This window comes from Podarcis cretensis (genome assembly GCF_951804945.1).
Source record: "Podarcis cretensis genome assembly, chromosome: 4".
Taxonomy (NCBI): Eukaryota; Metazoa; Chordata; class Lepidosauria; order Squamata; family Lacertidae; genus Podarcis; species Podarcis cretensis.
Genome location: NC_137173.1, coordinates 84,301,126 through 84,316,349, shown reverse-complemented (window position 1 = coordinate 84,316,349; position 15,224 = coordinate 84,301,126). Strand labels below are relative to the sequence as shown.

Here is a 15,224-nt window from a genome sequence, read left to right as displayed (position 1 = left end):
ATCAATCTCCTCTTTTCCAGGCTAAACATCCCCAGCTCCTTCAACCATTCCTTCTTAAGGCTTGGTTTCTAGACCCTCGGTCGTCTTGATCTCCCTCCTCTGCACACCTTCCAGCTTGACAATATCCTTCTTAAACTGGACACAGAACTCCAGGTATGGTCTGACCAAGGCATAATAAAGTGGGACTAGTGGGACTCTAGTGGAAAACTCTCCTTCTGCATAAAGGTAAAGGGACCCCTGACCATTAGGTCCAGTCACGGACGACTCTGGGGTTGCGGCGCTCATTTCGCTTTATTGGCCGAGGGAGCCTGCGTACAGCTTTCAGGTCATGTGGCTAGCATGACTGAGCCGCTTCTGGCGAACGAGAGCAGCGCATGGAAACACTGTTTACCTTCCCGCCGGAGTGGTACCTATTTATCTACTTGCACTTTGACGTGCTTTCGAACTGCTAGGTGGGTAGGAGCTGGGACCGAGCAATGGGAGCTCACCCCGTTGTGGGGATTCGAACCACCGACCTTCCAATCGGTGCAGCAAGAGGTCCCAACCCTGCACTCAGCCCTCACCTGTGGCTCCTAGAAGCTGTCAGCATGCAGCAGCAGCCACACTATGGGAAATGGGCATGACTGGCCAACTAAGGGTAGTTGAGGGAAGCAGGTGGATCTCAAACCTGGTGAGATCGGTAAACACAGTCTCTGGCAGATGGAGCGGACAAGACCAATAGTGGAACCAATGGCCAAGAAGGCGGTTTCTGCACATACTGTAGAGGGAACTGAGGGTCAGATGTGCTACCTGGGAAGGTGGCCCATGTACGAGAAGGAAAACTGATCCTAAACCTCTGCTGCCATGGGTGCCATCTTGAATAAAATACTGGGGAGGTCCAGGTAAGCGCTATCACACATAATCAATCACAAGACACAGTGCACGCACACTATTTGAATGAGGATGCCCATCAGCTTAGGAAGGGGCCCTCCAATATTTTATTGGGGGGCCCAAAGGAAACTCAGCCCTTAGGAGTTAGCTCCTATGTCTGTTGCCTTGTGGGACATCTTTCGGAGAAGAAACAGCTAAGGCGTATGCAAATCTGGAGTGGAGTCCCTAAAACGGTTGGATGGCGCCTTGTACGCCTCCTTCTGGCAACTCCTGCAGCCAAGCTGGTGCCAAATGTGTTGCTGTGCTTTCCTGCAGGCCGCATCAGCAAGGCCGAGAGGGGATCTTATCTGGTCATCCCAGGCTTGTGCCCTGGGAGGTCACTTTAGTGCTGTGAACATGCTATTTGGCTTTGCCCCTGGAGGTGTACTCCATTGCCTCTCGAGACAAGATGGATGCCAAGAAACACGTGGAAAACCCCAGGTTGAATCCCTGGCATCTCAAGGTAGGGCTGAGAGGGAACCCTGCTAGAAATTTTGCAGAGCCACTACAAGTCAGGGAGCTAGATGGACCAATTCAGTATACGGCAGTTTCCTATGTTCCTGTCTTGAGCGTAGGCAAGGGAAGCAGCTGCCCCTCCCAGAACAAGTAAAACAATAGAAATACTTAACTAACTGAGCCATCACTTTGGTTGTGCCCCTCCTAACAAAAATCCTGGCTACGCCCATGGTTCCTGGTGAGCTGTACCTGGGGGCTGGACTAGATGTCCCTTGGGGGTCCCTTCCAACTCTCCAATTCTACGCTTCCCTCGTTATTAACATTCAGGAGGATTTTTTTTTTCAAAAAACCACAACCTAATCACGTAGGCATTTGATGGCTGAAATATGCCATTACTGGCAACCATGAAATGATTAGCTGTGAGGATATTTGTTTGTTTAAATTAAGAAAGAAAAATAATCATACTCTTTGTACTGTACTCTTTGTATTTTTAAAAACTTTTGTTAAAGATTTTCATCGTTTACAAAAGCACACACATTGTCTCTTTCTTCAGGTTGGCGTTTTCTACAGATCAGTTACATTTGTTGTGAGACATTGGTGTTATATGCAGTGTGGGGTTGGGAAGAAAAGAGGGGACGGGAGAGAGGGTGTGCTATGGGAAAGCTTATGTTCTTTTACTTAGTGTACACATGGGATTTTGTGTCAGCGTCACTTGGGCACTTGTTATGTTTCCTTGGTGGTCGACACATTCGCAACACATTTGGGCCTACAAGTAAACTTTGCAAAATCTGAGGCTATGTGCTTCAACACCCCATATCCAAAAACAGGCTTCCTCAACTTTGGCCCTCCAGATGTTTTTGGCCTACATCTCCCATGATCCCTAGCTAGCAGGACCAGTGGTCAGGGATGATGGGAACTGTAGTCTCAAAACATCTGGAGGGCAGAGGTTGAGGAAGCCTGTCCAAAAAGAATTCGCCAACAGCACCGAGATAAAACTCTGCCTCACCAAGTTCAGATAACGTAGGGGTGCAAATAAACAAAAAAGCGCAACAAATTCTTTTTCTTCTTTGGCAATCACTCCTAGCCGAGTAAGATTGTCTTCCATAAACACGGTTTTAACAGTGAGTCCGTAAGTGATTGTGGAGGCCAATTCTGCATCCACATGTCCTTCCACAGTGGGGACATTGGGTTCCGGGTGGGAGCTGATCACGGTGAGGGTTTGCCAAGCGTGCCTTCCTCCTAGCACGTTTCTCCCTTGCGTATTGAGTTTGAGTGTCTTCAAAGCCCATGACACCTTTGGGAAAGGCTGTTCTCCAACTGGAGTGCTTGCAGGCCAGTGTTTCCCAGTTGTCAGTATTTGTACTACTTTTTTTTTTTTGTTGACCACCAGCATTACGCTTTCCATTTTTAAGTTCAGAATAGAGTAGTTGCTTTGGAAGATGCTCATCAGGCATCCACACAACATGACCAGGGGCGACAAATTAACAAAGACCTGGACAGAGTGGAGCAAAGCTATATCGGATAAAATGTTGTTGTTGTTGTTTAGTCGTTTAGTCATGTCCGACTCTTCGTGACCCCATGGACCAGAGCACGCCAGGCACTCCTGTCTTCCACTGCCTCCCGCAGTTTGGTCAAACTCATGCTGGTAGCCTCGAGAACACTGTCCAACCATCTCATCCTCTGTTGTCCCCTTCTCCTTGTGCCCTTCATCTTTCCCAACATCAGGGTCTTTTCCAGGGAGTCTTCTCTTCTTATGAGGTGGCCAAAGTATTGGAGCCTCAGCTTCAGGATCTGTCCTTCCAGTGAGCACTCAGGGCTGATTTCCTTAAGAATGGAGAGGTTTGATCTTCTTGCAGTCGATGGGACTCTCAAGAGTCTCCTCCAGCACCAGAATTCAAAAGCATCAATTCTTCAGCGATCAGCCTTCTTTATGGTCCAGCTCTCACTTCCATACATCACTATCGGATAAAATAGCCGTGATCAAAATGATCAACTCTCTCCCCCCCCCCCCGCGCCCCCAAGTTAGCCTACCTATTCCAAACCCTCCCCAAGCTGTTTGCAGGCTGATGCTGTTGCCTTCTTTCCGGAGGAGGAGCGAGGCGGGGCTGCAAGGCAGCTTCGGCCTCTCCAGCTACGCGCCCTCCTCCTCCTCCTCCTCCTCCTGGCCCGGGTCCCGTAGGATTGCAGGGCGGAGGCGGGGCTTGCGCGCGAGCTGGGCATATGTGTGCGTGCCCGCTGGCGCGCGCGCTCAGGTGAGCTCGGAGGGGGCGGCGCGAGAGGGAGAGGGCGCGCGCTGTTGGTGATGCTGGTGCTGATGCGAGTCATGGCCGCCGCCAAGCAGGTAAAGAGGAGAGGCAGCGGGGAGGAGAACACTCACCCCCCCCCCGAGGGTTGGGGTTAGGGGGGTCAGCGGGCAGTGAGGGTCTCTGCTCGAGAAAAGCGGGGGGAGTCCGGGGGGCGGGGCGTGTGCTGCGAGTGCTGGTTTAGTGCAGGCTCTGTTGTTGCGCCTTATTCAGGGGTAGACTCACAATGGAGCCAGAAAAAAGAAGATTTTTTTTTTTTGGGGGGGGGAGAAGCAAATAAGGCAACCGACCCCCTATTCTTATTTTTTGCCACGTTGGGGAAAGCAGTTGGGCGGGGGACACTAGGCCTGCCAATGTCTTTCATTCATATATATATATATATATATATATATGTAATATATATAATTTCCCAATATTTACCCAATATTACCACAGTGTTGCCAATTACATACAGATTCCAACTGATATCAAAATATCATTTCCAAAATTTATGCAATTTAATCAAAGTGGTTTCCCGTGCTCCTTGATCCATGTTTTCCATCCAGTTCTTACAATTCATATATATATTTTTATTAACATCTAATTGCATTTTAGTTGGTATATGAATCATTAAGCGAACAGTGGCGTTCTTAGCGATTGCTGTCAATGCCTCACCTTCCATGGGATTTCAAATGAGGTGCTCTAATTATTTTCCTTTTCTCTGCGTGTGTCAGTCTGAATATGTCCAGTTATGAAGTCCTTTATGATTGCCAATTGGCTTTCTTGTTCACCATGGTAAATGAGTTAGAGCCTTCATGTTCAGAGGCAGTTGCGCCTTGGACGTCTAGGTGCTGTGGGGGACAACGCAGTCGGTTGCAAGCCTTTGCCTTCGGCCCCTTGCAAGTGAGCATCCTGCGGCCTTAGGGCTTGTGTTCACTTACTGTCTGGGAACCTTTGTCTAGTTCTAATAATTTCACACACATGCACAACAAACCCTCCTGACACACACAGGGAGTGTAGGTGTACAGCATTACCTGAATTTGTTGTCATAGTTTCCTAAATGTAGGTCTTCCCCTTCAAGTTGTGGCTTCTCGCCTCAAAGGAGGATATAATAAGTTGGCTTGGGCAGGTACATGGAGAAAATAAATTGTGTACCAGTCCCAAGTTTTGCTGCAAAGAATTCTGGTATGCTTATTGTTGTGACGTGGGGTTTGTGATTTCAGCTCTCTTGACATAATATGCTGGAGACAGTTCTCTAGTAACACTTCTTTATTAAAGCAACAAGACTGAAGACTGAGGAGGGGAGAGCTACATTTATAGGGACAGGGAACTAGCTAGAAAGAATACATTTTGGAGGGAACAATATCAGGCAATCACAGTCCTGCCTTTTGGAGGAAACCAATAAGACAGAGGATCCAAATACAGCAGCTTAAATGAACCAATAGTAGCTGTACCCTCTGGAACCAAAAGGCAGTTACTTTACCCTAATGCAAATACAGACAATAATAATACTGATATAAAATCCTTTGACTCAATACACAACACTTATTATTATTACAGTGGTACCTCGGGTTACATACGCTTCAGGTTACAGAATCCGCTAACCCAGAAATAGTACCTCAGGTTAAGAACTTTGCTTCAGAATGAGAACAGAAATCGTGCTCCGACGGTGCAGCAGCAGCAGGAGGCCCCATTAGCTAAAGTGGTGCTTCAGGTTAAGAACAGTTTCAGGTTAAGAACGGACCTCCGGAACGAATTAAGTACTTAAACCAAGGTACCACTGTATCTGAAAACATAACATGCTCTCTTCTTTATTTCAGACAATTTGAAATTATCTCGTAAATCTGGGGGAAGCGATGTAGGCAGCGTCTGTGTTGGAAAGGAGCCCCCGGCTCACTGTCCTTTTATTACCTTGGAAAAGCTTTGTATATTCATTCAATGCCTAACATTGCAGACTCTCAGCTAGAGAGTGGTTCTGTAGAAAACGAGCATGGACCTGGAAGAACAGCTTCAGAAGTGAATCTTCATGGTACTGTAAAACCGTTCTGTGCTGCCGGTGCCTCTGTTGCCTCTCTTGGATCTAGTGGGGACAGGCATTATCCGTGGGGATGCCCCGTCACTCATACCCGAGAAAAGTTTTACACTATCTGTTCCGACTATGCTTTCTTAAACCAGGTGACATCTGCTCGCAAAAGCCCAAGTGCTATAGTTAGTGCCTGCCTACAAGACAACACTGCCTTAAATGTTAGGAACAATTCGCCTGGCTTCATTGGCATTCGGACTGGCGCATCAGACATAGTTTACAATGAAGATACTCACTTGGAAAGTTTGTCCAATAGCCTTGGAAAGCTCCCATTGGCGTGGGAAATTGATAAGTCTGAATTCAGTGATACATCCCCAGAGCTGAAGAATCGAGCAGGTACAATTATTTTGATGGAACATTCGGTGGTGGTGGTGTTTTTATCTAAATAAATGGAAAGCAACTCCTGAAAAATATACTTAGGTTGTAATATAAACTCCTGGCAGGCAGTGGTTGGAGTGCTGTAGTCCCAGCTGTATTCACAGCCCTGGTGCTCCTACTGGTGAGAATTGAAGATGGGGCAGGGGAAGATTCCCTTTCACTGTGCTGGATTCCAGGCAGTGTTAAAAATTAGCCAGGCACATTTTGTACCTGGCTGTCGGCCCGCTTGCGACCAAGTGAAGATGCCTGGGCGCCAGGATAGCTCACCTGACACCTCCACCATCTGGAGGTGCATGCCTGGGTATCATTGGATCGGAACTATTTTCACACACTAATACCGCGTCCTGTAGAATTCCATCAGTTATATTTTATCTGCGTAACTGGAATGAATTTCAGGAACCAAAATGCTTTTCCTGAGCAGCCTGTCTTCCAATTCATGTTTTGCTTTCTGTGTATGTCTCCTATACTATACCCTAAACCAGGCATCCATCCCCAAACTCAGCCCTCCAGCTTTTTGGGGGACTACAATTCCCACCATCCCTGACCACTGGTCCTGTTAGCTAGGGATGATGGGAGTTGTAGTCCCAAAACAGCTGGAGTGCCAAGTTTGGCCATGCCTGCGCCAAAACCATATCTCTTTCCCTTGTCAAAATAGTCCAAATCTAACTTGTGCACAGTGTAAATTAAGCAAATGAAACCAAGCTATGTACACTTACACAGTCTATACTTCATATTTTGGTTTTAATTTGGAGATCAGCATGGCCACATAGAAAATTTTATTATTAAATTTATATCCCTACCTGCCTTCCGAATACGCTCACGTATAATGTTTTGTCTAACTGAAGAATAATTATGAAACTTATTTGACAGGCAACATAAAGAAGCAAGGAACCAAGAAGATGTCTGTAGAAAAGAAGAGTAAACAATACAGAGAATGTCCGCAACATTATGCTCTTGAAGAAATAAAACAACGGAAAGTGTTAGACCTCCGGAGATGGTAGTTTTCGAAAGCTATTTTTAAATTTTGAATGTGTAAAGATGAATATTTTTAAAACCCATGTTGGGTACAGCTATGTTTATAGTGAGATTATTCAAATCACAGGAGTGTCTTTTGTTTCTGGAAGCATTAAACCAACATAACCCTCATGGTCCCTTCCCACCTTACATTTCTAGGAATCTATGATTATAAGGCTACTTTCTTGTGGCTCCATTACAAGTTTGTGTGTAGCTCTGCACTCTATCATAGACAGGTGTCTTGCCTCCTCAAAGGAGCAGGAATAACAACAGCCCTGAATGTTTTAAGTGTGAAATGCTGGCTGAGAATATTTCAGATTACTTCTGGAGCATATGTGTTGACAGTAAAGGCCCCAGGTTTTCCCACAACCTCTAAAACGGATGAAGTTTCCATCAGTATTACAACATGATAGGTCTCTCTCCAGCAATACTAAAAATAAAAATACAGCAATACAGCTGCCTTGAAATAATAAGTGGAATCTTGTTCGGGAATCTATATATCTGTTTCCTAAAGAGGTCTCTCTTTTGTCAAGCTTTTTTGCTGTCCTATTAGCTATTAAGCTCTAGTGGTGAAGTCGCTCTAGGTACATCTCTGCATTACTTAAGATAACTATAAGGGCGTTTTCCAATTAAACAGTTCTGCTAGTGCGATCACCTCTGGATCCCAGTACATCCTTTACATATATTTTGGGGGTTCCCCCATCCCTCCAGAGCAGATTTAGGGGTGTGCGGCTAGAGGGTGGGGATCTTGTATGCTCGTGGAACTACTTAGGTGGATGCAACGCATGGAGTAGAGAGTGCTGAGGTAATGATTTTCTTGTGAGAGGAGCCAGTTATTCAGTTGCGAAGCAAATTCTGTGACTGATTTTTTTGTGTCTATTAATTTGTCAAAAGTGAAATACATTGTTTTCCTTTACATCTTAACATGGCTGCATAAACTTAAGCAATGTGTTCTTTTAAAGGTATTGTATAAGCCGCCCTCAATATAAGACTTCATGTGGGATTTCCTCATTAGTCTCTTGCTGGAATTTCCTCTATAGCACAATGGGAGCTGGAAAGTAAGTCACTCGATGGAGCTATTTAACTATTTTCATTTCGGGGTAAGTCCTACTGGATTTAGTGGGACTTACATCCTAGTCAGTGTTCTAAAGAAATAGCCTAATCCTTGCTTTTTAAAGTGGTAATTCCTTACATTCTCATCTTATTTTTAACCAGCTTACCTCCTGTTACTCAAGAAGAGGCTTTGCATATATTGGGATTTCAACCTCCTTTCGAAGAAATTAGATTTGGGCCATTTACTGGAAATACAACATTAATGAGGTAAAGCTGTTCTTGCTATACCTTGCGCTATTCGACAGGGTTATATGTGCAACTTTTTAAAAAAGTATCTTAAATGGCATTCAGTTATTATTAATCTATAGAACTTTGCTAGGGCTGCAATCTACTCACTTCCCTTGGTGTAAATGCCATTGAGTTCAGTGGGGCTTGCTTCCAAGGAGACCCGAACAGTGGATAAAGTCTTAATGGACCAATTGTGGTCCATAAATATGTACAAAGCTTTAAAAACGTGCAGGTAACATTTATGCTGAAATGCACTAACATGCTTTGTTGTGTTAATGATGCTTCTGGCATGTGACTGACCAGCCCTTAAGTTCAGCTGCCCTTAGGTTCAGAGGAGAAGGACATGTGAAGCAACTTAGCCTGTAAGAGCTGCTCTTACAGTACAGTGAGGTGAAATAAGCAGAAAGCACCAGGGAAGGAGAGGCTGAAATCCTGTGCACACTTATTTGACAATGCATAGAATCATTTTGCTACATGCTTAATCGGGGCATGTTGTGAACATATAGCCATTTCGTATGATGTTCATAGCATTTAAAGGAGAAATAAAGTGGGGCAGAGGGAATCGTTTTCTGGGGCTATGATGGACCAGAGATGTTGTCTTTTAAGAGTACTATGTTTTCCCACTTTGTGCTCTTCAGGTGGTTCAGACAAATTAACGACCATTTCCATGTAAAAGGATGCTCATATTTTCTCTATAAACCTCACGGGAAGTATAAGACAGCTGGGGAGACTGGTAAGTAACTAATTTTATTAAGATGAGTTGTCAGACAGAACAATAGAAAATGACAGAAGGGAAAAGAGAACCAGAATATATAGCCACTATGTTTATTAAAACATATCTTAGCAGTTGCATTATTTATTAAAACATTTCTGTATAACATCTACATTGAACTCAGTACAGAACTTTTTATTTTATTTTTAAAAAGGACAATGCTATTTTGTAGCATGCATTCTTGAACTTTGCCAGAAAACTTCCTTGTGGAGGGGACTTGGACAGCATGCCAGTTGAAAACAAAATAGAGAAGAGAGAGCCTCTCAGCTGAATCTCCTCCTAGAATAATAATAATTATTATTTATATGCCACCTGCCCATCTGACTGGTAGTGCCCCATTTTGTTCATTACCATGGGTTCCTATAGGAGAAAGGGTGGCTTAAAAATGAAACGAAACTGCAGTTGACATAGAACTTCAGATCACCTCAGCTGCTTCTGGAGGCAACACAGAACCTTTCTGGCGGGGCATAAAGTTAATGCAAGCTTCCAGATGTTGTTGGATTCCAGCTCTAGCTAGCATGACCCAAAGGTTAGGAATGATTGGAGTTGTAGTCCAAAGTATGTGGAGACTACCGTGTTAGGTGAGGCTGGTTTCGTTTATTTATTTATGTAATAAAATTTATAAACCACTCGATTGCAAAAACAAAACCCAAAGAAATGTTGAAGCGGGTTTTTGTTTTTAAAAAAACGTATTTTAATACAGTTGCATTGCCTTTTTTTGACTAGTACATTTCAATCTGTTTTAATAAACAGAGAGTATTTAGAAGCTATGGCAGTATTTAGAAGCTCATTGCAGACTAAATCCAAATTACCAGTGACTTTTATCTTGTTTTAATTTGTAGCTTCGGGGGCTTTGACCAAACTAACAGAGGGACTGCGAGATGAATCTGTGGCCTACATTTACCATTGCCAAAATCATTATTTTTGCCCCATTGGATTTGAAGCCACCCCAATAAAACCTAGCAAGGCATACAAGTAAGATTTTGATGACCTACTGATGCTATGGGCATTCTTTGAATAATATGTTGTTAAATCCAGGCTACTCTACGTTTCTATATGCTGGGTATATTAAAGCCTTTGGAGAATCAGAGACAGGGTTGTCAGAAGTAGGTGATAGGAAGAACACATGACAGGATGCTTGCTATATGAGAGTCAGTGAGTAGCATCCAACATGCTTGCTTTGCGAGCAGGAGAAACTTATGTTCATGCAAAAGGTTTTCCTGTTTGCAGAATGACATCAGATGCTACCCAGTGACTTTTTGAGTCAGTGAGTAGAATGAAACTTCCCATCCAGATGTTTATGGATGAAGGTTTTTGGAAATTCATGCCCTATGCAAAGCATCAAAAACAGCACTTGAACAGTTGCTGGTCACCCTGTGGAAAAAGCGAGCCTGAGGTCATTCATATTAATAAAGGTAAAGGGACCCCTCACCATCAGGTCCAGTCGTGGCTGACTCTGGGGTTGCAGAGCTCATCTCGCTTTATTGGCCAAGGGAGCCGGCATACAGCTTCCAGGTCATGTGGCCAGCATGACTAAGCCGCTTCTGGCGAACAAAAGCAGCGCATGGAAACGCCGTTTACCTTCCCGCTGGAGCAGTACCGATTTATCTACTTGCACTTTGATGTGCTTTTGAACTGCTAGGTTGGCAGGATCAGGGACCGAGCAACGGGAGCTCACCCCGTTGTAGGGATCGAACCGCCAACCTTCTGATCGGCAAGCCCAAGAGGCTCAGTGGTTTAGACCACATCCCTAAGGGGTGCACACCTACTTACAAAAAATGTTTATGTACTTTAACGGCATTGAGAACACAGCATGAAGATGGCTTGCTTTCAAATTTTTTTGATATATTTTCTAATTTGGACTGAAATCTTATTTAAAAAACCTAACAAAACGAAAACCACGCACATCTTCACCAAGAGCAGCAGTAGTGTGAGCTGTGAACTGGGGAGATCTCAGTTTAGCCATCGACTCACCAGCTGTATTCACATTTCATGGTAAGTCATGGCTAATGGTTTGCCATGAACGCTTAGGCTGCCGCCGCCATGGGCTCCTTGCTAGGAAGGGGGAGTAACAAAACGCAAATGTTGGCTTGGTGTTGCATCCAAAAATAACTTAAGAATTCTACAGCAAATTTATTTCCACTTGTGCAAGTTGTTAAATATGCTGAAATGAGTAAGAGGTGATGCAGTGTAAATGTGAAGCCAGTCCTTCAAGATTAATTGGTGCCTGTACTTTAATTAAGACTGGGGTACATCATATTTCACATGTTTAAGTCTGAAGCAATTTCTCTGAACCACAGTCATGGAAAACATTTAAAGTTGTTTTAGTCATCCTTAACAGAAATTGTATTGTTATGTAGAAGGAAAACAGCTAAGTGGTAATATTGAGACACACATACTGACTGTTCAGAATACCTTAGAAAGCGTAGCTCATTCCGTGGAACATGAGACTCTTAATCTCAGGGTTGTGGGTTTGAGCCCCCATGTTGGGCAAAAAGATTCCTGCATTGAACGAGATGACCCTTGTGGTCCCTTCCAACTCTACAGTTCTATGATTCTAAGCTTTTTCATAAGCTGTATGTCTTATTGTGGTAAATGAGGGGATATTATTTTGTGTGCACTAGAGGGCGCCTGTTGCAGCAAGATGTGGAACATTGGATACTCATCGGAGAGCCAAGCAGGAAACACCCAACTATTCATTGCAAAAAGTAAGTTAGCACACCCTAGTGGGATTAATCAGATACAGATTTAGGTTTTATGAACTTCACATGCTTGTAGAGCTGCTGTTAATGGCAAGTGCAAAAACTGGACAAGAGAGATGTTTCCAAGAGTATTTTGAATTTTCATTTACAACTTCTGTGAAGGTTTTTGTGGTACTGTGCTTCTTTACAAAATGTAGGCAGGAGTTTGTATCTGATCTACATCCTGTTTCACATAGGTATCCGGTGTATTACTAGGTATCTGGTGTAGAACCCAGGGGTGGGGGTGGGAATTGGTCTTGAAGAGACGTAAATTTTAAACATCTTTCTCTGCAAAGGTACCGTTTTGTTGAGAAACAAATTTCTAAGAGAAACTGTGTAGCGTCATCTCTTGTGAGTTCACAATTTCTCCTTGGCATTGAACATACTAAGAGTGGTATGAAGACTCTGGAAGGAGAAGATTGTGGTGTCTACAAAATACTACATCCCCTCCTTATTGTTCTTGTCTTGTTCTCTCTCTTTGCAAAACTAACTTTCCCATCTTAAAAAAAAAAATACCAAGGATAGAAAATACATTTTTTTCCACCTTACTGATTAATGAAAATCGTTTATCAGTTTGTTTTGGTAAGTGAAGAGGCAGAGGCCAAAGAGGAGCTAACAAATTAGTGAGGGAAATACTTGGGTAATACAGAAGCACTGTTCTCATAGGCCTGTGTGATTGTAGTCATTTTTGAGTGATGAATTTTTTGTGTGTTCGTTTTTAAAAGGTCCATCAAGGGGGAAAATGTTTATGTCACGTGCTGTGCAGGATTCTCCTAATTAAGATTGTATTGTAATCTGAATCCCAAATAGTTTTAAAACCATAAAAACTGCTCATGCAGTTTTGTTGCATGACATGTTCTACACTGAATTTGTGATCTCTTTGCCAGCCTCTCACCACACCCCCTGATTTATTTATTGTTTTGCACAGGTGGGCAGATATTGTAACTGACTTGAACACACAAAATCCTGAGTATCTAGATATCCGGCACTTGGAAAGGGGCCTTCAGTATCGGAAGACAAAGAAGGTAAAATTGTTTCATCTTGATAACAAGATTATCTTGCTTCTTGAGGATTTATGCCTCATTAGGTTGGCTTGCCTTTAAGGCTCTAGCTGTAAGGGATGATTGCTGTGTGAGTGATGTAAAATTTACAACTGCTGAAGAAATGTGGAAAAATTAATCCCTGAGTGAAAATGTTAGGAATACATAAGGTCAGGGAGCTCTAGTAGTTCTGTATATCCATCTAGTGTGACTCCCACTGCTCATGTGAACTAAGAAAAGCTGGTGAAATAAATGACTAAAACTTGTTCTCTGCAAAAAGTAACTTTCTCAGTATATGCTGCCAAATAAAAGATTGTTTGGCTAAGCATCAGAACTCTGTGGTAACTCTGTGTTTTCTTTCACTGGCCTTCTGAGGAACCTGCCTCAGTATTCCAGTACAGCAAAAAAATTAAAAGACTTTTGATAGCCCCTCTTAAGCAACCTCTTCCTGATCTCTTTGCTCTTTCAAGGGAAAAGGCTGACTTAAAGGTATCTGCTGCAGACCAGCTCTTTCCACCCAATAGTTTATATTCTTGCTCACGGCTCTTACTAGGTCACTGCCCTGTAAAAAATTAGCCAGATAGGAAGTAGCATGACTGCTGAAAAATGCATTGCTGAAATGTGTTTGTTCACATGTTTTCACCAGCTTTTTGGATACAGTGGTACCTCAGGTTAAGTACTGAATTCGTTCCGTAGGTCCGTTCTTAACCTGAAACTGTTCTTAACCTGAAGCACCACTTTAGCTAATGGGGCCTCCTGCTGCTGCTGCACCGCCGGAGCACGGTTTCTGTTCTCATCCTGAAGCAAAGTTCTTAACCTGCAGCATTATTTCTGGGTTAGCGGAGTCTGTAACCTGAAGCGTATGTAACCTGAAGCGTATGTAACCTGAGGTACCACTGTACTTGTTCACCAGCTTTTTAAATATTCTGTTGGGAGCTGTCAAGAGTGGTTGGGGAAACTCAGCTAGATGGGTGGTGTATAAATAATAAATTATTATTATTATTATTATTATTATTATTATTATTATTATTATTATTATTATTTATTATTATTATTATTATTATAAGCAGAGCCAGTGCTGTGAGGGGTTGGCAGAGATGAAGAGTAGCATCTCTCCTGCGCAGGCTCAAAAAAGTTTAAAGTCTTATAATGGAGGGTGAGGAAAGCATGAAATCGTAGGAAAGGAACTTAGTACCAAATCTAGAACTTGGTTTTCTGTTTCTCCTTGATTTCTCCTTGATTTTTAGGTAGGAGGAAATCTGCATTGCATCATTGCTCTCCAGAGGCTTAGCTGGCAAAGGTTTGGCCCCTGGAACTTCCCATTTGGAAATGCTAGACAAGACTTGCAGCCCCCGTCGCAGACGCCGGGTATCGCCAAGTCTGAGAGCGAAGACAATATTTCTAAGAAGCAGCATGGGCGCCTGGGAAGATCTTTCAGTGCTAGCTTCCACCAGGAATCTGTCTGGAAGAAGTTGTCTCATCTTCACGAAAGGCGGAATAGCGGCTTTCAGAGTTACACAGATTTTGACGGGAATGACTAGAAAGAACTGCTTGTGCAATTGATGTACTGTAAAGTATTCCTTAAGATAGGTTTAAAGTACATTATGCACATAGTAGAGAGAGGGTAGAAATTTCAGTACGACATGGAACCTTAGCAATGTTTGCTGCTTTAAACCTGTGAATGTTGGGGATGCTGAGAAACACTAGCTCAAAGATAAGCACAGAATATTGTACACTTTACAATCCAGTATAATCAGCAATTGACCTGCGTTTCTGACCATGAAATCAGAAGGGGAAATAATCAAGATCAAAGCCATTGTGGGGAGGGTGGGGGCCTGGGGAATCTATTATTAGAAGAGATAGATAATACTCAGAAGCATGAGATTTGTTAACTTCCAAAATGATTTATTAAACACACATTGTATAATGGTTTACCTTTACCTTTTACCTGTATAATGGTATTAAATGTATACTGTGTATTTAGTTCTGAAAAAAGAAAATAAAAAATGCAATAAGGACACCACAGTCCAGTTCTAAATTTACCAAACACCAAATGTTAAATTTGTATTGTTATTGGGTGATCTCAGTTTGGTGACTGTTGGGACATCATTCTGTATGGATTACGTTCGTTGCATTAATTGGCAACTTTAGTTGGCAGTCACAGGTGATGAGCCTGTGAAAAATCCTGGAAAGAGGGGGTCATTGTTT

The 15,224-nt window shown here is 43.1% G+C and overlaps 1 protein-coding gene across 2 annotated transcripts; it reads left to right on the top strand.

The window, feature by feature from the left end:
* The first annotated feature begins 3,534 nt into the window (after positions 1-3,534).
* Positions 3,535-15,000, top strand: BIVM (basic, immunoglobulin-like variable motif containing). 2 transcript variants are annotated; one of them, XM_079972822.1, is made up of 10 exons: positions 3,537-3,706; positions 5,468-6,066; positions 6,979-7,105; positions 8,085-8,180; positions 8,338-8,442; positions 9,102-9,196; positions 10,078-10,210; positions 11,860-11,943; positions 12,905-13,001; positions 14,264-15,000. In XM_079972822.1, exons 2-10 carry the CDS (start codon positions 5,586-5,588, stop codon positions 14,555-14,557), a joined length of 1,512 nt encoding a protein of 503 aa, XP_079828948.1. In that variant the 5' UTR covers positions 3,537-3,706; positions 5,468-5,585; the 3' UTR covers positions 14,558-15,000. The 2 variants fall into 2 exon arrangements, with proteins under 2 accessions (XP_079828949.1, XP_079828948.1); XM_079972823.1 differs by lacking the exon at positions 8,085-8,180 and having other exon boundaries at positions 3,535-3,706.
* The last annotated feature ends 224 nt before the right edge of the window (positions 15,001-15,224 follow it).